Source organism: Apostichopus japonicus, chromosome 21, assembly GCF_037975245.1.
Source record: "Apostichopus japonicus isolate 1M-3 chromosome 21, ASM3797524v1, whole genome shotgun sequence".
In the NCBI taxonomy this organism is placed as follows: Eukaryota; Metazoa; Echinodermata; class Holothuroidea; order Aspidochirotida; family Stichopodidae; genus Apostichopus; species Apostichopus japonicus.
In genome coordinates this window covers 2,880,189-2,903,152 of record NC_092581.1, presented here as the reverse complement: position 1 = coordinate 2,903,152, position 22,964 = coordinate 2,880,189, and the positions used below count along the sequence as shown (strand labels likewise).

General features: G+C 38.3%; 1 protein-coding gene across 2 annotated transcripts; it reads left to right on the top strand.

Annotated features, from left to right (window-relative positions):
- Positions 1-126: 126 nt before the first annotated feature.
- Positions 127-22,516, top strand: LOC139962767 (uncharacterized). 2 transcript variants are annotated; one of them, XR_011791358.1, is made up of 11 exons: positions 127-462; positions 2,417-2,541; positions 5,115-5,228; positions 5,784-5,942; positions 6,869-6,999; positions 8,301-8,397; positions 9,718-9,818; positions 10,200-10,378; positions 15,847-15,987; positions 16,753-17,468; positions 18,700-22,516. XR_011791358.1 is itself a non-coding variant. In XM_071963078.1 (10 exons), exons 2-10 carry the CDS (start codon positions 2,419-2,421, stop codon positions 16,824-16,826), a joined length of 1,119 nt encoding a protein of 372 aa, XP_071819179.1. In that variant the 5' UTR covers positions 127-462; positions 2,417-2,418; the 3' UTR covers positions 16,827-22,516. The 2 variants fall into 2 exon arrangements, 1 of the variants encoding a protein (XP_071819179.1); XM_071963078.1 differs by having other exon boundaries at positions 16,753-22,516.
- Positions 22,517-22,964: the final 448 nt, after the last annotated feature.

Sequence of the window (22,964 nt, the reverse complement as noted above, 5' to 3'; positions counted from 1 at the left end):
ATATATATATATATATATATATATATATATATATATATATATATATATATATATATATATAATGTATACTGTTTTAAGGTATTGTGTGTCATTTGCCAGTATTATATTTGCGTTGAAGGAAATTAAAGCAATGTACATTTCACACTATATAGCAAGTGTCGTTAGAATATAGAGTATATCTGTGTATGGGCATCGTACGCCATCAAGGTCATCCACATTTTGTTATGGCCCTATATGTTTATTAAGAAATTTTTGTTTTTCTCCAATTACGTACATAAACCTTTGTTTGGTTCCTTACATGGCGTTTGTAAAGTCAGTTGGTTATATTAAAATTATGATAAAGTGTGTATGCTTCCCTCTGTTGTTAAATTTTTCTTGAAGGAATTTCTGTTGATGGTATACCGCTATATGCACTCTATACTGGACTGTATAATCAACTGAAGTCAAATTTGAATGGTGACGGTAAGTACAATCTTTTTCTCATATTGTCAATATATATATTCCTGTATTAAGTTCAGTCTTCAATAAATTTGTATTTATTTTATTTCAGTTTTAACCCATATCAATCTTATTGTAAAATTGCAGACTATTTGTGAAGAACATATGTTTTCATTGGCATATGTTACATATATAATTATATATATATATATATATATAATTATATATATATATATATATATAATTATATATATATATATATATATATATATATATATATATATATATATATATATATATATATATATATATTATTTGGTTATTGCAGAGCTTTCGAGCAAAACTAACTCTTCTTCAGTGCATGATCACTGAAAGTGACAAGGAGAAGCAGGAATTGAAACCATTTTATAGAGAAGAGTGTCGGCATGGTTGTGACGTCAAAGCGACTTACTGATTTCTTCTGGATTTACACACACACACATATATATATATATATATATATATATATATATATATATATATGTGTGTGTGTGTGTAAAGATCTCGTAGATTTGGATACGATATTGTGGACGGAATAGCACGATGGGGTACCGGGTGGCAAGGGCTTAGTATATAGCTCACCCGAGTAGTAAGTTATACATTTACTTTCATTCGTTTGCCAGCAAAAAGCGGGTTTATCCATCCACATTGATCCACATCAATGTCTAGTTCTTTCATGTGTAAGTAAGTAAGTAAGTAAGACAGGAAATGTTTGACTACATGTAAGCCTACCAGCGAGATTTTGTCCATGTTCACTACTGAGTTCACTGTAAAAATTAATGTACTAAATCTTGCACTTCGAGAGCAGTTTAATAGCTCTTAGCAAGCACCAGCTAGAGTGCTAGACCATGGATCACTTTATAGGAGCTGGGGAAAGAGCACTGCGCATAGACTTAAATACATAGCACCAATATACATACATGCAGTGCACTTCAAGTACTTAAGTTGGGACAATTTATGGGGCTTTCGCTGTTCAGGCCACTCTTTAAAGGACTAGTATATGTTGACAATATAAGCTGTATAAATATATATCTTGTTCCCATTGAGATGGGTTCGGAATGGTTCAGTTTCCTTCCGTCATGAAGCGTGGTTTGAGGGTGTCTCGAACCGTGACCTGCAGAATTATAATATATGACATTTACTCGCATTTGCAAAAATATAACAACTTGGTGCTGAATTTTATTACGCATGCGTGTTGAAGTATATGAACTGCGAACCTCGAAGAAATCAATTGGCGGTTATACCAGAGAGTCTTAATAGAATATGAACTTCAATAAAACATGTAGATGCGTTTCGGAGTTACTTTCTTGCTTGGAAACTTTTGAAAAACATCATACTGCAAAACTATACCTCTCCACTGCACGGCTATGGAGAATCTCCCCTTAACAATAGCGCGATCCCTGCTGTTTAGCTCCTCAGAAGGTGCTTTTTAAGAAAAGTCACCCAGAAAAGAACCTGGGCCCGAAAACTAAACTACCGAACGACTGATTCGCTCTCAACCCCAGTCCCCTTGCATCGGGACTGTGACTGTGTGATCATCGTCGGGTGTGCATCACCATTCCCCACATGATCTTAGCCGGTGGGTGCTGGCTAGGTCTAGTATTGAAAAGATTGCTTTGTAACCTTAATATTTCTCTCTGATATTTATATCGGAAATTTGCTTTTTACATCTTATATAGGTCAGTCTTTTTAATTTACACACAAATGACAACAACAGACAAATGACAAGAACCACAGACAACCTTGTCAATTACACGACACGAGTCACACGACACAATAAAAAATAATTAATTAAGAAACATGCATCGCTTTAATTACTTATTTACAGCGCTTTATTACCTTTCAACTGATAGTGTTACATGACCACGCCCACATCATGAATATGTAACATTCGAAATAAGCCGTATTTTCTTCTTCCCCATGACCAAACGGATGATAGATATGGCGGAGACCAATGATAACAATCTTCGGGAGATAAGAACCGATGCCAAGAAACGTCTTTATCCGTACGTCGCCCCTAAATGGGCCGAGGCCCTACGATGGAAACCACGATATAAAATTGACGTGAGTATTATAGGCTGTATTGTAGAACTCTATCTCTATTTCCCATTGTATACATATCGAAGGAGAGTGGAGGCGATTCCGTGTTATGAACGTATACCACTTCTCCAGGCGCGTAGCCAGGAATTTGCCAAGGGAGGGGCGAAACTGTAGATTCGGCATTGCAAACTATCTAAGCGTAGCGCCACCATGAGTTGGCGCGAAGCGTACAAGAAAATTTTGGCTGAAAATGCCTCCCAGATCGCTGGAAAAGGCACTTGTAAGGCCTTGTAAGTTGTATCTTAGCATTTTCTCCTTTGAAAATACTAGCGATATCATAAAAACATTATTTTTTTAAAAAATATGCTCAAGGGGGGGGGGGGGGGGCGGCTTCCCCTTCGCCCCCCCCCTTGGCTACGCGCCTGCACTTCTCGGCCTAAGATCATGTGTAACAAGTTCCCCTTCAGGGGATACATATTTATATATATATCTCTGAGATCTTACGATGAGGTTTTCACATGTAAATCAAAGATATATGACATTTTCAAAGCTAAATGAGGGTTGTACGTTCCGTTTCGACATTTCAAAATCGCTCTTTGGAATATAGGTTTCCCAGAAAACCAAAAATTGAAAAAGCGGCAATTAAAAGCCCCCCCCCCTCACACACACACACACACATATCTTTCTTGAAAGGAGGGAAATAAATATTTGACTACTGTATGTTAAAGTCATGCTACCACTTGTCTTGTTGAACTGTGTAGGTATGGTATTCCCGAACCGTATAGTCTTGGACAAGTCGTTTGTAATACTCTTTTACTCATTTTTTACTCGTGGCAACTATACATGCCTCAGAGTCCTTTTCTGCTTACCACGAATATGCTTGCTCACTGTATTTTACATGCCCGAGGATCTGTCCTAGTATATATCAATCTAAAGCGTTGCCGCGGGCGTTCTCTGGGCAGTACTGCAAATAGAAACGGGAAAATAGCTCTGTGAAAAAGAAAGGTACCATAGGCTGTTCATACTAGGGTCTTAACAAGACTACGACCAGTATAGCTGCAGAACGGAGTATCCACTTGCATAAATGATTCCCCCCCCCCCCCCCCGACAGCGCCAGTTATTTTTGTCACTGATATTTCAACGCACTTTTACATACTCCTTTTCGACACGATTCACATGTGACGCGAATATCATGAATTGTACAGGTTGCCTAGTAATACGTTCAAAGAATTCCTTTTTATTCAAACAACGTCCAATTTATCCCTGCATGGTCGGACGTTTGACGCAATAAATTGGCAGCGGAATAACGAAGTTTGAACTGCATTTTGAGTCACGTTATAACACACTATATCCAAAAAATATATAGAAATTATATTTAATGGTCTTAACAAAGAAATTCTATCATGTGCATTCGATTAAAGTTTCTTACAGAAAACTTTTGGAATTTAATACTGGTTGTATTGCTGGTTATGTTATGAACATTTATATTAAAATGTGCAGTTTAATAACCAAAGAAGACAATTTTTTCTTTCTTAAATGAACTTGAAGAGCTATCTTGTCATTAAAATAAATAATAACAGATACCTAAATTAAGTGTTATTTTCCATATATTTACATTGGCACCAAATATGCTAGATCTTCTAATATGGTCACCTTTGGTCAAAATTCTTAAACTGTTTTATATTATAACCTTCGAGGAAAGTTTCCTCACTGGGGCATTCAGTCATCTTGTGTGTTTCATAAATATATCTGAGAACAATTTGGAGAGTAAAGACCCCTAGGAAACTACTTTTTGAAAACTTCTAGCAATTATAGCGTGCTATAATTTGTGGCCTATACTGGCTACCTTTAATTGAGTCTATGCCTCTACTTGTTTGTATTGGAACAGCTTCGGGGTAGCGATTTCAACTATATCCTTTCCGAAAAGATGTCAATATTACTCTCAACGCCCCCCCCCCTACCCACCCCTCCTTCATCCCTTTTCTGTCCTTCCAAGGACCCCACTACGAGTCGGTAATCTATTACTTTTTTAGAAATTTATTTCTTAACCACCCCACCCCAATGAGATAGAGATAATCTGATTTATCCGCTCATTGGTTAATATTGTAGCAAGATTGCGCTACACTTAATAACACAGTAACCTTCAATATTGAGCCCAAAGGGAAAGAAATGTGGTTTCTTTCTAATATTCAATAGGGTTACTATATATCACTATGCTGGCGATAACCTTGTCAGCACAAAGAAGAGCAAAAATCACTCTTCTAAAGTTTGTAAAAGACTCAAACCTCCAACCCCCCCCCCCCCCCGCCCTCGCGCTATTCCTTTTATGGGATTCAGCTTCAACAGCTCCCCAGGGCAGCACCAAGGTCCTGTATCCTCCCTCTGGTCCCTTTCAAAGGTTCTAAATACTAAGTTCTAAACTCATGGATTGAGAGAATATATGATAATAAGTTTACGTGTCACGTGTACACTTTTCACAACTTGTAAACTGTTTAAAAATTTTAAACTATAACTTATTCTGTATACCATGATTGTATCTCGCCTCTCTAATGGTTAAGTAGAACAACCGAATGTTTTTGTGCTTGTTGTTCTTTCAGCTTTGCCAAACGAATACCCCTATTCAAAAATGGTATCTTCCTGAAATCCCAAACAGCTTCGAAATTTACATTAAGCGAGAAGATATGACTGGAGGAGCCACATCTGGTCATAAGGTTAGTCGTAATCACTTCACCCGGCTCTTCATGCTAGCTTACTCTCCTCGTTCTCCAGCCGAAGACCTTTTGCGGAAAGACTTCATTTTCTCTTGCATTTCGAAATATTCTATGTTATCGAAATAATTTATGTTATCGTTTGTGCCTATATCAAATACGTTTGATAGTAGTTCAACACCTCGATCCCCTATCCCCACCCAACATATCCTGATATCAAAAGTCACCTTGTTTTATACTATGTACTTGGTAACACTGGGGTAATATGATGTTTACATATATATATTTGTTTACACACACACACCCACGCACACATATACATATATATATATATATATATATATATATATATATATATATATATATATATATATATATATATTTATAATACAACATAATATATTTATAATACAACACGTTACCCTATAGCGTGTATATCCTATACCGGCATATTTCAAGTTGTTTTTTCCTGCATCTTGAGTGGTCGTGTCTGATACACATCTCTCTCAATGATACAGTATTCCTTTCATATTTTTCCTGCTACTTCATTTTTTGAAGATAAGAAGATTAGAATTCAACCTTGCTGAAGCGCTGGAGAAGAATTGTGACACAGTTATCACACGTGGAACTATTTCTTCCAATAACTGCCGAACTGCCGCCGTAGCTAGCAAAGAGCTTGGATTTAACGTACACCTCTGCATGTATAAGGCCAAAATGGTGGGTGTTCCAAAATGTCCATATCTCTCTTTTAGTGTTTACAACTAAGCCCTTTCTAATGGCGTCAAGAGCTTCATGTGTAGTTCGGGTCTCGGGGCAATCAGAGCCTTATATAAGCTTCTGGGGGCAATTATATAATCGTGCCCTCTTATTTAGGCCGTCATTTTTTGCTTCAATATGATGTGAAATTGGGAATACATTATTCTTTATCACATATTTCCTCAGGCCCCCCAATGGACACCGTATCCACCTCTGACTCTCCTTCCCCTCTGGTCAAACCTGCAGGCTGTATCTGTCTACTGCTTCCAATGTGGATGTCAGATGCCATAGTGGGTCGGGAGGGGGTGGGGAGGGGTGAGGATAAATGTCTTGAAAATTAATATATATATATATATATATATATATATATATATATATATATATATATATATATATATATATATACACTTAAACTATAACGACAATAATTTAGGATGAAAAAAACACATAGCATTTATAACGTTATTATGTCAGAAACTGCAATGGCGGTTGGAATAGAGTCATTTCGTGGCAAAAAACAGACACATATGCATGTGGGAGAAGGGAGTTGTGTAGTAATGCATTTTACGTCCGATGGGCCCGTCCATTAAACACGGATAAAGCTCAAATTACGTGATACGCACAACATGGCCAGACTCTATGTTTCACAAATTGAGGGTTTTAATTGTTAGTGCTTCACGATGCAGCCGTCATATCCCATCCTCATACACAAGAACCACCCCTCCCCCCCACCCCCGTCATCGCACTCACTCCCTAGCTTTGCACGCCTAGCTGTAAATTCATATTCTCTATTTGTCCTATGAACATTGAGTATAAATAAGTTCACTTTATTTCATGGAAGACACATATCTTCTTCTTACTCTTCTTTCCTTCTATTTCTCATTCAGAAGAATCAGAGGCTTCCTTTCCATGGCAACCACTGTATCGATAGACTTGTTGGCGCTCATCTTCACCTTAACCCAGAACCAACCCAAACTAATTCAACAAAGGAGCGAGATGAATTGTATCACAGCCTTCGGTGAGTCGCACACAGTACGATTGATCGTGTCATGTTTTGACTATAGTGCCGTGGTGAACCATATATACTCATGATGCGCTCTCTTTGTAACGTCGATTTTGGCACAAACGGCGCGCCATACTTTACATTGCGTTATTGAATGTAGGTCTTTATCTCCACGTCAAGTGTGCTTAAACAGGTCTGCTCTATGAAGTCCTTCTCTTTACCGATTTTCACAAGCTGAAATATCGAAAATATAATTCTTCTTTTCGGTATAGGGCCCTTTCTCTGTGTAAATTTCCCTTACTGTACTTCACGTAAGGGAACTATATAGTGTTGGTTATCTTAGATTCTTGCTTCCAATTACCTCTTCTTTTTCTTATAGTTAGAAAATCTTTTTTTGCTGTTACTTCCATCTTGAAATTACACGCCAGCTCTTTTGTAGAAGGATCAAAACATTTACTCTATGCATATTCATATCTTAGGGAGATTTTCTCGTTACTATTTGGCTATCCGATTTCCTTCAAGCGAAAACGGGGGTATTGCACAACTAGCAACCGGCCTTTTACGATCGGGAAGTGCACAAGAGGGAAATGGAAAAGGATAAACGCATGCATGCTTGACACTTCAGGATAAACACAATATCTAACGATATGATATAGCCCAACTCATTCATATGCGCACGAACGAGGGACGCTGAGAGAGACGCCCATAGAGTTGTCAAATGCAAATCAGGCGTTCCACAGTAAAACGTTTGGCACTTCTGCAGTAAGTATAGACAGTGGATTTGTAGTGGGAGCATATTGTTCGGAGGACGAGTAAAGTACAAAATACCGGATACGAGTACAAAGGAATGAGTACTAATACGAATACGAGTATGGACTCGAGTACTACAAGTACTTCTTTTCATAATAATCATAAAAATATTATATTTTTATATAGCGCTTTACACCGGCGATAGGTCTCAAAACGTTTTACAGACGTTATATTAGCCCTGGTCAATGATAACCTGTCCCAGAGACAATCCCTCCAGTCGGCAACAGTTATATACTGCGCCTGATGACAAGTTACCTCACAGGTACCCATTTAACCCCTGGGTGGAGAGAGGCAAGTGAGATAAAGTATCTTGCCCAAGGACACAACGTAATGAACCAGGCAGGAATCGAACCAGCAATCCTTGGATCACGAGTCCGACGGGCCTTAGTCAATTGGCCACCACGCTCTCAAATTCATGGCACACTGACGAACCGTTTTCTGTCCACAAAGGTGATCAAGGCTGTTAGACTTTGTTCTTCTTTTCTTTTTAAACTTTCCTCACACAGCATCGAAGGATATTCTCCTTACATCGTCAGTTCTGAGGAAGCAGGAGATGTAGGTCTTTTTGGGTACATTGACTGTTTCGATGAGATGATCAAGCAGGTGACAGTTTATAACTTTATTGGCTATTGTTGCATTTTTTTTTTGAAAGAAACTAGTCCCAGTTAAAGGGTGTGAAGACTCGCACAAAAAGAAACGTCTTATGCCGGTAATCTGACCTAGTTTCGAATGAGGTGTAACAGAAGTGTTAGACACCACCTTCGATCCCAGAAAATACACACACAACTTGCTATCGTCGGTAATAAGACACTAGTGTACAGTCAGTACATGCAGCTGCGGTCAAAAACCCACAGCACAGTGTACAAACGATACAGCGATGGACATCTCAGGTCCATCTAAAGATAACAAGGTATCACGTTTCATTAATGTCTGCATTTTGCAGCGACAAGAGAAAAACATCACTTGCAAGCAAGGGAAAGTTAACATTTGGGGCGAGTCTTCAATGCCTTTAAACAAAATGCCCACCCAAATTTTAAGAAGGTTCAGCAACATGACAAACGGAACGAAATATGTCTTTGTACGTTAATAATAATAATAATAATAATAATAATATACAGTTCTTATAAAGCGCAAAAAAACCCATTAAAAACATCTCGATGCGGTACGTTAGAGTTTGGGTCATGTTTGCTAATAGGATAAGGTTAAACGTGGGTACCCTACGGTGATTTATCGTCCAAATTATGTGTTACATTACCACTGTCAGAGTAATTATACATTTGTAGTTGGTTACTACTACCACTACTACTACTACTACTACTACTACTAGTACTTCTACTACTACTGATACTACTAAGAATATTACTTCTACTACCAGCACCAATAATACTACTAATAAGACTTACTAATTATACTACAACATCAACTACTAATACTACTACAAGTAACACTACTACTGCTACTACTGCTACTACTACACTACTACTGCTACTACTACTTCTACACCCCTACTACTTCTACTACTACTAACTACTACTACTACTACTGATATTACTAATACTACTACAGCTACTACTGCTATTATTACTATTACTACTACTGCAACTACTAATATTATTATACTATAATTATTATTATTACTACTACTTACTACTGCTAAAACTACTAATACTACTTCTGCTACAACTACTGATATTACTAATTCTACTACAACAACTACTACACTATACTAACAACTCCTATGCTATTACTACTGCTACTACTAGGCTTACTACTACTACTACTTCTTCTCCTACACTACTACTACTACACTATACTTACTACTACTACACCACTACTACTACTATTACTACTACTATTACTATTACTACTACTACTACTACTTCTACTCCGTCCTCATTTTCTTCTTCTTTTACTTGTACTCAGGGCGTCACTGAAAGGTTTTCCGATTTTATTGTGACTTGTGGTACTGGACAAACTGTGGCAGCATTTATAATTGGAAACTACAGAAATGGTGGCAAATTACGGTGATTAAATTCAATTAATATACAAAGCGAAGCTAAGTTATCAAACATGTCGAAGAGACGTGATTGCTTAAATAGTAAAATAAACAATGGGGATGCGAGATGTAGAGAGAGAGAGAGGTGGAGAGGGGGGTGTTGGAATGATATTCTAATGTAGGAAGTTGAATTTGTCCAATATATTACGTAGATTACAAATCAAAAGAGTTCATCTTTATAATGTACACCTTTTCTGTTGAAATCTCGAATTGACAACCAGACAGATTTATATAAATATGATGGCATTCCGCCATTAGGAACATCAGTCCACGATTGGTTATGAAGTATAATTTTCATAGTAACCCTAAATGGACGTATACAAGCTCTATGCTTACTATTCACGTACAGATTACACGCCCTGTCCGTTCTAGATGACCAAGCCACACTGCGAAAGGCAATTATAGACTCGCTCAAAGACGTTGCATTTTTACGTGAGGATTACCCAGAAGATGATTTCTCATCGCTTATCAATATCATGGATGAATCTGTGTTTCCGGGTTACACTTTCTTCACTGATAAACACGTAGGTAAGTCAGTGGCGGCGGAACCGGGGGGCTTGGGGGGGCTCAGCCCCCCCAATGAAAAAGTTGAGGGGGCAAATGCATGATAAGCCCCCCCAATATTTACCAAGGCTCCGAAACGTGCATGTGCCCATTTTTTATTGCATACTTGTCGATCTGTCCGATGCACACGTATACTATATAGGTGTAATAATTAAATATGATAATTGATTGTCTGTATCATGCCTCATCGAATATTAGTGTTTTAAATAAGAGGGTAATAAGCTAAACGCTACACTCATCAACATTTGCGTTTACACTACGAGTACACGCAAGGCGTGGAACATGGCTTTATGTTTAAACGCAATCAATTATTAAACAAACAAAAACACAATATTAGCATTTCACCTGTACTGTATAGGGTACATGCATTCATGACATGATGACAGTGCTAGGTCATAGAAATTTGTTGGCAACTGAACATGGTTTTGGAATTACCCATTTGTTGACATTAAGAAATGCTTTCTGTTTTTTCTTATGACATTTATTTCATTTAGGGGCGTCAGAGCCGGTACGGGCAGGTCCGGCGAACGCCGGACCAATATTCACGACGCAAAAAAAAAAAAAGTAGGACTAAAAAATCGAAAAAAAAATCTCGGAGGTATATGTTTCAATAATTTTCAAGAATGATGACGGCAAGTAGGCTAAATGTGACTACTCTGGCATGGCAGGGGTCTTGTTTTCAAGCTCGGGAAGTGCCATTTCCTGCAATCTGGGAGGCATATTTTCAAAATTTTCTCCATTACGCTACGCGCCAACCATGGTGGCGCGTAGCGTTGTTTGACCTACCAAACGTCACCCCGATAATTATGATAGTTGGCCACACTCTGAACCGCCGTACCAATCAAAAATAGCTTTCGACGCCCTTGTAATTGTTGCATTTAATTGCAAGTAGTAATTTACTACACTCAAAAACGTCTTTGCGAGTACACGTCGAGTAATATAGCTACTCTCTTAAAACACCATCGAATATACAAGTTACAATGTTTTTACAGATTTTTACGTGCAATCTGAGAAATAGCCGGCTTGAGACCCATGTTTTAGGGCTAGGTATTCGCAGCATAAAACACTCGGGAAGTGCCGTTTCCGGCCATCTGGGGGGTTTGAAAAACCCAAAATTTCTTGTACGCTCCGCGCCAACCGATGGTGGCGCTCCGCTTAGATAGTCTCCAGAGCCTTATATAGAGAGAGTTGCGACAACTCGGGTCCCGGAATTTTCGATCACGTGACCTCATGGCACCATTTTGGGGCCAACTAATTCTGGCCGTATGATCGACAACAACGTACGTTCGAGCAGTCAACATCTGCGCTGCCATCACAAAATGCCTGGCTGTTCAGCGTGGGGCTGTTCAAATCGTCCCGAAAATGGTTCAAAACTTTTCAGATTCCCAACAAACCTAGATAGGAGGAAAACATGGGAGGCAAAAGTAAACAGGCTTCACTGGAAGGCGAACTCCAATCACAAACTTTGTGATGTGAGTACTTCACCTAGGCCTAGTACAATGAACTAAGATTCGTAACACTAGGCCTAGCCTAGTCCATAACCACAGGGATGTAAGTCTTCCGTATTTTTACGGAAATCCGGTTTTTTTTTTAATTCCAATAAAGTTCCACAAAATTGTACAAATATCAAATACACAACGCGGCAAAAATGCCTGGCCCGTTGCAGCAAGCTAACTTCAATTTTCACTCATCGATCAACCAAAATACCATTTCCTGTTACACATCGCATTGCACTGTACAACATTGTGTGTGCCATGTGAACATCGTTGCGTACGTGCGAACTTCAAATCGCCATAGCTCATTTCTGTCGTTGAAAAACCTTGCCTAATTCACGTTGATTCGTAACTGCTGGTGCTCGACATAAGTTTCGGAAATAACGCTTGTGATATTTGTGAGCGGCTTAATCTACGGGATACGCATATGATAGTCGATATTCGTGATCGCTTTCAAATGTGAGACTGTTTTTTATTCCGGATTTCGCTGCGACGTATTCGTTACTTGGAGCTAGCCTAACATAACGATAGTGTGTAAGTAGTCAGAACTAGGGGTATGATGTGTTAGAGCGCTAATACTTTTGAGCTAGCCTAACATAACGATAGTGCGTAAGTAGTCAGAGCTAGGAGTAGGATGCGTTAGGACGACATTCCTCCGGTTTCTCCGAATAGTTTTCCGGGGTTTTTTTGGCTGCACTTACATCCCTGATAACCAGGACTGTGGGTTACACCACACAGTCCTTACAGCTATGTATGGTGCACTGTGCAGTGTACATACACGCATAGTTAACATCACAGAAAACAGAGCATAAATTTCAGGCATGAAAATGGTCTATTTTTAACAAGTTCTGATCAAGAAAGTTGCGATGTTGGGATGAGATCTGTTATAAGGTGCATAAAAATATCTCTGCAAAGTTTAGTGGGTATATTCCTTAAATTGAAGGCTCCAGCGTGGCAAGACAAATCGGGGATCTACGAAGCACAGTGTGCAATACAAATCACCAAGGGCTAGCCTAGCCCCCTAATGAAAAACTGCTTGGCTCCATTGAGTCATTAGCTTGTTCGGATTATTATTTATGAAAATTTGGGTGGCGATCTGGCAGACCATTGAAATGATTAATCATTCTGCTTTGCACTTGATGATTTGAATTGAACTGGTCCAGAACTCCACTATCTTTTATGAAATAATATTGAAAAATTAGGTTACTAAAATATCACTGTAGGCTAGGTAAAAATATTTCCTAGAACATTGTGTCCTGTTAGAGGATAGCAGGTAAAACTAACAGAGTCAACTGAAAACCATAGGCCAAATTAGGCTCAGGAATCATCTGACTGATGCCAGCGTACTCCAGGAACCGACCACGTTCTCTGAACCTGGACGAGAGGGAGGGATTCATTTTTTTTCCCGACGTGGCTGTTTATATCCGACCGACGAGACCAATTGTGATACCCCGAAACAATCCCCCTCCCTGCCCCACATGTCACCGTTAACCCTGCGCTCTAAATTTTGTGGGACTGGAACACAGATAAAATGTGATTCAGGCTTGGGGTAACCGTAATCAGTAATCGTAATCGATTACAATCGATTACATTTTTTGAAGTAATCGTAATCGTAATCAATTACTTTTGTGAAAATTACAAAGTAATCGTAATGGATTACAAGGGCAAAGTAATCTTAATCGTATTACATTTATGATTACAGTGAAATTTGAATGAGAAGGGCAAAATTAGTAGAAATGATTAAACTAATTCTTACTATTGGCGTTTAATGTGACCAAAGAAGTGTTCCTGCTTCTAGAATTCTCTAGCACAATAAACATAAATTATATACTGGGGAATTGATCGCCATATTCAAAGATTTTTTATCACCTGAATTATTCTGTTCAAAAAAAATCACTGCAAATTAAGTATTTTGGTGGATCAGAATTTGCTTTACCAGAGTTGACCACTTTTTGATGAAAATAATTTACTTTTATTTTGGCCTTCCATGTCCCATGTACTGTGGAATGCCCCATTTCAAAGCTGTTTAGTTTTATTTTGGTGTTATAATGTAAAACAGTTTTTAGTTTTGCTGCTATGCAGAAATTATTAGTTTACAAAATATAGTGTTCCATGAAAATCTTCATTTGTTTTACTTTAGTATTTGTCTGTTTACTCTTTGTCTGTTTAAATTGTATTTTTTACTGGACTTATGGGTTACACATCTTAAACGTGTTAAGGCATAAATGTGTAATGCCTGGTAGGAATTGTAGATATACTTCCACAATTTTGTCCGTATATACTGTAAATGCCCTTCCCTTGCCCTATTTCATTGCCCTATTTCCCGGCAGAGAGTTATATTAAACAGATATGTAGAGGATTGTGCAAGTAACCACAATGTAATCATGATTGTAATCACGATTACATTACAATGTAATCGTAATCGATTACTTCAACTTTAGGCTGTAATCGTAATCATACATTCTCAAGTAATCGTAATCGATTACATTCAGATGTAATCGCCCCAAGCCTGATGTGATTGGTCCATTTAGTTACCATAGCAACCAATTTTCAAAGACCTAGCTTCATGATTCTGTGCACCATGTCAGTACCAGTCACATGTCCAAATATCAACTTCATCAGCCATTGCTAGCTCAAGTTACAGTTAATCCCAATTTTGACCAATCACAGGCTTTGTTTGGTTACCATGGCAACAATGGAAGAATGTACATTATTTCGCAACTGTGCAATATGTGTTACAATATGATATATAACCAGTCATAATACAATTTTACCGTACCAGAATATCAACTGTTGAATTTGGACTTCCAAATGTGCCAACCTCATCCCCTTGAACTTGAGCGCAGCCAATCCCCCCCCCCCCCCCCCTCCCGTTCGACACTCGACGCCCTACTTACACAGCCTCGGCGCCCAAAAGCACCACAACATTATCAGGCCAAAAATAAAACCCAGAATCCCGCTCACACTTCTACAATGCCATCGAAAAATTCCCCTATCCACCTGAACGCCCATTCCCACACATACTGTATGTTGCCCATTTGGCCCCAAAATGGCGCCCAAATTTCAGTTGTCGCAACTCTCTCTATATAAGGCTCTGATAGTCTCCACATATTAGCCCCCCCAATAATTTTCCCGTTCCGCCGCGCCTGAGGTAAGTAGTACATGTGGAGACCCAAACGTATAAGGCTCCATAGTGTGGGTCTCAGCGTGGTATCACAGCTGCACATATTTCCTGTGTGGGTCCCAGTGTAGGGATCCGACGTTGAAGATTCCCGTTACTAAAAAGTGGGCTTCAACATGACTCTAAGAATGGGAGGGAGTCAAGGTACAGGGTCAAGATAAGGCCCGGGAAAGTGAGATAGAAAAAGTGCAGAAATGGCGCGAAAGTTTTATGTACAAAGCTCTTGAAATGACACCAGCCTAGCAGAATAAACATATATGATACTCCCGAACCGAATCGGCGATAGTTTGAGAGCGTCGGAGAAACATTGAAAATCGTCTGATTCTGAACTACCACTCTTAAGAAACAATTGTTTGTCCAATCCTACTACAAAGATAAGGAATAACAGACATGATTTTAACGAGAACCTTAAAACATAAAGCGAGGTATGACACTAAAGCGACATTTTATACTTACAAAATGTACGTATATAAGATCCAAGTAGATATTTCATTTAGTATTTATATATATATATATATATATATATATATATATATATATATATATATATATATATATATATATATATATATATATATATATATATATATATATATATATATATATATATATATATATATATATATATATATATATATATATATATATATATATATATATATATATATATTATGAAATGTGTAACTCTCTAATGAAAACATGTTGTAGTATTATACCTTCAACAAGTACACGAAACCTTTTTATTACTTATCTCGTAGAGTTCATATCTGAGGTCGCAACACGTACCGGTATTTTATTAGACCCTGCGTACACGGGCAAATCAGCTTACACCATGGTCAGAATGATACAGACAACGCCAGATATATTTCGAGGCAAGAAACTACTTTTCTACAATACTGGTATGTATGAAAGCTTGCAATTATAATTCCATGAAAGTCAACATTATTCATTTGTTATTGAAAAATTTATCAATTTTGTAATTACTACTTTGTGTAAGAACAACGATAAAACTTAGTGTTTTTGTGATATATTAGGTGAAAGGTTCCTTTAAAAATTTGATGATGACGTCGGTATAGCTTAGCGCTGACCTAATTTTTAGTGTTTATGTATTGCGTCATATATCCTATAACTCCACCAAGTTGTCCATCCACTTTCATAGATTTTTATGTTAACACGGTCGCTTCCCCCCTCCCCTCCCAGACCTTCCCCATGAAATAAAGTATAGTAAAATGAGGTGGGGGTTCGTGTACTGATGCCAGTGGTTTCATAACACTCTATTAATACATGAACAATATTTTTGTGTCCAAGTCATCTTTTTAATTATTATCCTTCATCATATTAAATACTACACTTGATGATAAGTCTCCCAAACCGTTTTTCATGAATGTGAATGTGAAGGCGGTGACACAATCACCCCCTCCCCCCTCCCCAGATATTGAAGAAGGTCAGATTTGGGGTAACGTGTTTCGAAACACATCTCATTCGGCAGGGCGGATGGGTAAAAGAAATAGGGAAAGATTATCAATCCCCAGCCTGCTACACCCCACCCCCTCCCCGGCACCCCCATGCACACACCCTTGCCGCCTTTGTTTCTATTTTATTAATATGTCCATCGTTACCTACAGATTAAGGTTGTCTCTTTCTCGTTTCTCTATTACATATAGGATCAGTGTTTGGTTTGATGAATGAAACGTTTACCCGGACGGCTATCCGAAGGGAACCGATTGACGAATTCTAAGAAGAAATAATAATACCATCATTTGATATTAGGCCTACCATTAGAGGTCGTTGAGTATACATTTGGCCGGTAGCAGGGAATATAAGCATGACAGAAAAATATAACACTTTCATTTATCTATATATAGACCTCCATGCGTTATCAGCCTACGGTGAGATTATGGTCCTAAAATAACCGTGGGTTTGGTTTGGCTCGCTAAAATTTGGTCAAAAATCAATCTCTCTTCTAATGTAGGAAATTTGATATGACTGTTGTCTGTGGATAACCGTGGGTCTAATGTTCTATGCAAAGAAGGGGAAAAAACATAGGGTAAAAAACTATTTCCTTTTTTCGGGCAATTGCCCATATGTATATTAGTTACATGTCAAATGCTAAATAAAAAAGGACAAAAACACAAACAAACGTGAGGGCAGGAGTGGGAAGAACATGACTCCATTGTTTTCAATAGTAAAACCTAATCTTGGTTTTCAACACCATGGGTGCAATGAATGGGACCGCTACAGCGCAGTAACGGTGAAGCTCTCCATAAATCGTTAACATGGTCACTGTAAGCTAAAGACATATGGATCAATAAAGAAAATAAGATGTTTTGATCAGGTGTCAGTCTTATTGTGGAGCATTTATATTATGTTTCCATTCTAGGCATGGGCGGCGATCCTGGGGGGATGGGGGGATATATCCCCCCCATGAAAATGGGTGGAGGGGATGTAATACACCATATCCCCCCCACCAAATGCCAGGAATAAGAATATTTTCATGCCTTCATTTATGCATCATCGTGAATGTACGGCTCTTTTTTAGCTTCATTTCTCGCCTACCATAAACGCAGTGCGATCTTTTCAAATAAACCGTCTTTATAAAGCAAGAATAGTTGACTGTAGGCTTCATTGGCCCTATAACAACAAAATGTATTATTGCGCCCACGGTATTGATATAGTACATATATGCACCCTCATAGTATTCATATAGGCCCTATAGTAGGCCTACACACGTACATGTTCCCTCGAACAGCTGAGAATCTCATGTTACCAGGGTAATGCTTAATTAGGGGCGTCGGAGCGGTTCGCCGGACCAATATTCACGGCGCAAAAAAAAGGAGAAAAAAAGTAGAACTAAGAAGAAAAAAAAGGCAAAAAATAAAGAACCAAAATGAAACATACTTCAAAATGTGTTTCAGAAGATAAGTTAATCGGGTACAAAAACAGACAAGGGAGAATGCACATAAGAAAAGCTCGGGAAGTGCCATTTCCTGCAATCTGGGAGGCATTTTTTCAAAATTTTCTCCATTACGCTACGCGCCAACCAATGGTGGCGCGTAGCGTAGTTTGACCTTCCAAACGTCCCCCCCCCGACAATTATGGTAGATGGCCACACTCTGATCTTCCGTACCAATCCCAAATAGCTTCCGACGCCCCTGTTAATACACGTACGTTTCACCTGGATGCCCTAGCAATCGGTACCTAGGAATGTAACTATGTGTAATTGTGTATTGCATGTTTATAGGCCTATAATAGCCTGCATAAGGCCATTTTCTTCATCGAATAATATAAAGAGCTCTCGAACATTCTAACGTAGCGCCTGAAACAAGATTGACAGGGGCAATTTTCCCAAAATAACACCCGAAATTAAAAAAAAAGTCTTTTGGATCCTGATTATGAGATATTTCGGACATGATATCCCTATTTTAAAGTTGGGTACATGCCGCATGGAAACCTCGGCAAGTGCCGTTTCCGGCCATCTAGAAGGTTTGTAAATCCCAAAATTTTCTTGTACGCTTCGCGCCAACTCATGGTGGCGCTACGCTTAGATAGTCAACAAGGTCATATCCCCCCCCCCCCCACTCAGAAGTACGGATCGCCGCCCATGATTCTAGGTGACCGTTATGAAGAACTTGCTTGCCAAAGTTTGCCAGGAAATGTTAGGAAGGCCTGTAGAAGGAAAGAAAAGAAACTTGAACGGATTCAAATATTGCGTCTAGGTGGGAGGATGTTTTTAACCTTTTTTTTTATGGAATTTTACCACTCTGTGGCATCCACGGGATTTATTTCACATGGGATCAGTCTTCCATGGGATTAATCTGCCAGGGGATTAATATCACATGAGATTAATTTTTCATGGCATTTATATCACATGCGATCAAACTTCCATTGGTTCATGGGACTAATCTTCTATGGGATCAATCTCAATTGAAACCAATCTTCCATGGGATCAACCTCACATCGGATCAACCTCGCATGGTATCAACCTCACCTTTGAAAAGGTTTGGAACAATTGAAGGTCCTTAGATGCGATCTGGTGCAATGATTTGCCAGTTTCATCATTATCATATGATATCATATTATCAGCAGATAATGTTTCCTGTTTGAATTCTTTTACATGTTCTTTTACGTAATATATCAGAAAGACAAACTTAGTGCTCTTTTACAATTTTTTCCAGTAGAATGATTCTTGTTTATTGTCCAATGTCTGAACTTAAATACATTGACGTACTTAACTGATGGACAATATAAACTTTCATATTTTGTAAGACAGCCAGATGTGCAGTGGCCTAAAAACAAATATCGTTATCGCAGTGTAATAATTATTTATAGAAAGTGCGTATCACGTACGATTGCTAGCTTAGCTTCATAATAACATGCTGTTCGTGCAACAACTTATGACGAATCATAGAAAGGATGAGAACGCACGTTGTCGACGTCGCCTTGTGCATGCGGTTCGTGACACTCCATCGAGTGCGGTTAGATAGGCTATACGTATTTTATTACGCAGTGGCCAACTGGAAAAGGCATTAGGCTAAATTTAGCTAATCGCATCTGCCAAACTAAGTAGCTGAATCAGTAGGCCTGAAGGTTACTACGATTATAATCGAGTTAACGGAGCTGACAGTATTCAAGATCAAATGAGCACTGACAAAATACCATGCAAACAAAACAAGTTTTTAACAATTTTTTTGACACTGAACGGGGGGAGCAGTCGCCCCCCCCCACCCGGCTACGTCCCTGGTTTCTAGTGTGTGCGGACTTGTTCAAATGTATGAATGACAAATATAAAACAAAAGAAGAGACAGATATGATCGTTATCATCTCGTCTCCTTTGTCTACTGAGAGATGTTTATTTACTTAATCTTGGTTCCTTTTAAGATTTCCTCTGTTTCTCGATACAAAGTATAGGAAGCATGCACAACGTCATTAATGAGTCAGTTATTAATTACAAGTCAGAAGTAGTAGTAGCCAAATAGCTGATAACCAGAGGAAGAGCAAGACCACCTATGAAAACCGAACCCATAGAAATACACCAGAGATTGAAGCACATGTCGTTTGACTGACAAAGTACAAAACTAAGACACCCAAAGAGATGGCGCTATACACAATTGAGCGCAGTGATAAATTATTACATACTGTTTCATCTATAGAATTATTATATTGGGTAAATACTAGTCCCAACAACGAGTTCTCCTCGCGGCCATATTGTGACATTTGCGTAAAAACCGCATTAAAACATGGTTTAATGTTAGAGCTTCAGAATCACCGCCCGACAGTGGAAGATTAATACCCTCTCGAGCAGAGTGCACCACGTATCCTCCCCCCCCCCCTTACCCCTATCACGCAAAGGTTTTGGCACAACCCTATAATAGAGAGTTAGCATGACTTGCCTAGAAGTGTTCCCAGAGGTGCACTGATCTTCGAACCCCCCCCCCCTCCCCTGTTGGGACACTTGAAACATGTCTATTAGATAATCCAGCACTGGGAACCACATGGCCATAGCTCCTTACGGTGTTTAATTAGTGTAAACCTAAAAATGGCACAATATTGCTTCTGGCAACACTGACATTTTAATTTAATCTCGAGTCCATTTCTGACAGTGTACCTGTAACTGAGTTTATACTTTTACCACAAATTCTCAAGTCAGTATCGCTTTATTTATAACAAATACAGGAGAACATGTACAAACTCCACAGAGAAATATTCACACTGTGTGGTTTGAAACCAACAGTTTAATTAACAATTAAAAAAAAAAACGAAAATGATAATTAATGCATGACAGTATGTTTAATTATATTTATTTCATTATTCTTAATGTGTACTACTTCTTTAATAATGGTCATTGGCCAGTTTAAAAAATAAAATATAAATAGATAAATAAACGCACAGCGCCACCAGTAAACTCATATTGCTCCTTTTAACCAATGACATCACTCTCTGGTGTGTTTCTATGGACTAAACCGGTTTGCTCACAGAATTTACAATAACGAGGAAAAGGCCAAACAGAACTCCGTCACGACAACTACAGTTAATGGAATGTTTGTACACTTGTTTAAACAATACCAATCTTTTACTTCCATCACACCTTGACGTATACAATTGGCAGGAAAATGAACCCGCCCCCACCTCCCCCCCAACCTCCCTCCTGCTCCCATTCATCAACCAACCCCTCTGTCGATTTATTTTCATCATTTTCTGGTGGTCGACGGGGGCATGCACTTCTTGTTGTTGACAATCAAACCGACCATAACGGTTTGTCTGAGGGATACTCAGTTTAATAAACAGCCCAACATTCAGTCATAACTCCCAGTATACATCAATCTTGTCAGACAAACAACTCGGGCCGTCCTTGACCAAAGTCCAGGTTGCTCGTTTTCGTATTACTGAGCCTCAAACTATTACAAAAAAGAATATCACTTCCTCTTCATATTATTAAAGCCCAACAAAGCGGAACATAACGTTACTGAAATATTAAATAAATTTCAAGTTTGACCGACTGCTACCATATCTCAGGAAAACTCACATCATGGTAGGAGTCTTTAGAGGACTATTTTTAAAATATAATATCTATCAGCATAAGTAACAAATAACATACTGTTGAGTTGTAATTCCCTTTATTTTCATTTTGACTTATTTCAATAAATTTATATTTTCTTATCTATGGCAAAAATGACAGCTATCAGTGTTTTAAAATGTCTGATATTATGATGGTTTTACTCCAAAAAAAAATGCATTTTGAAAGAGCAGACAACTTTACCTACTGTAAGGAAATTCCAGCTATCGATGTGCTCTTAGCCATTCCATACCATGATCTCAACTTTTCCATTTGTTTGATCTGTACGAATCACTTTGTGGTTATCGGTAATAAAAAAATTTTTCCCCTGAAAGTTGATCTTGCATAATCCATCCTAAGATCCATTTTAATGTAATAATGCAAAAAGTTAGCAAGACTAGGCAAGTTACCACTCAAGCCAACAAACAACATATTTTGCAAGACTGCTCTTATATTTCTGTAAGTAGAGTAATGCTAAATATGAAACAGAATGTAACCCCTTCAGTTAAAATGGAATGACTTACAATCTTTTTGTGAGGGGAGGGGGGGGGGGGAGTGAAAATGATATTTAGCATAGTCAATTGCAACCTTATGTTGTGCAATACTTTTTTGCTGAAAATGCCAAACATTTGGGACCAAAACTCCAAGTGCTTCTTCTAGTCAGATGCCACAGAGGCTAAACACAAACTCACAAAAACCATAATCACCTCCATTTTCATTTCACAAATCCTGGTACACTAGTAGAGAGGACATTTGAAGAGAAAAATTCAGCTTTATCAAAATGAAAAGGAATGAACCTGAAATTTATCCTCCATTTCCTCTAAGAGATTTTTGCAGATAATTTTGGGGGAATGTTAAGCACCACCCCCCCCCCCCAACAAAAAAGGATGTTAAAATTTTATGCAGTACTAACGTGTAGACTAACAGATAAAAGCATCTAAAAGAAAGTTTTAAAAATAATTTGCCACTTTAACCTAATCAGTAATTTCTACTAAAATCAGGATGATAATTATATATTTTTCTTTGGCAGTGAAAATGGCAAGTTACCCTTCCTCAGAACAGTTTTGCAAAATCCTGTTTTTTTTCCTTTTTGTTTACGGCTTCCAACGAAGAAACAGGGGGACGACAAATAAATAAATGATTTTTTCCCTTCTTCTAAATGAAGTTGTCTCTACGAGGAGCAATCCATTGGGAGATCAGAGAGGTTATCTCTGTTGTCGGAAACAGTTTTACCTGAATTATCCACAAGAACTATCACTACAAACTGGCATGGAATATCACACATATTATTTAGTAGTTCATTTATGTCCTAAAACATCAAAA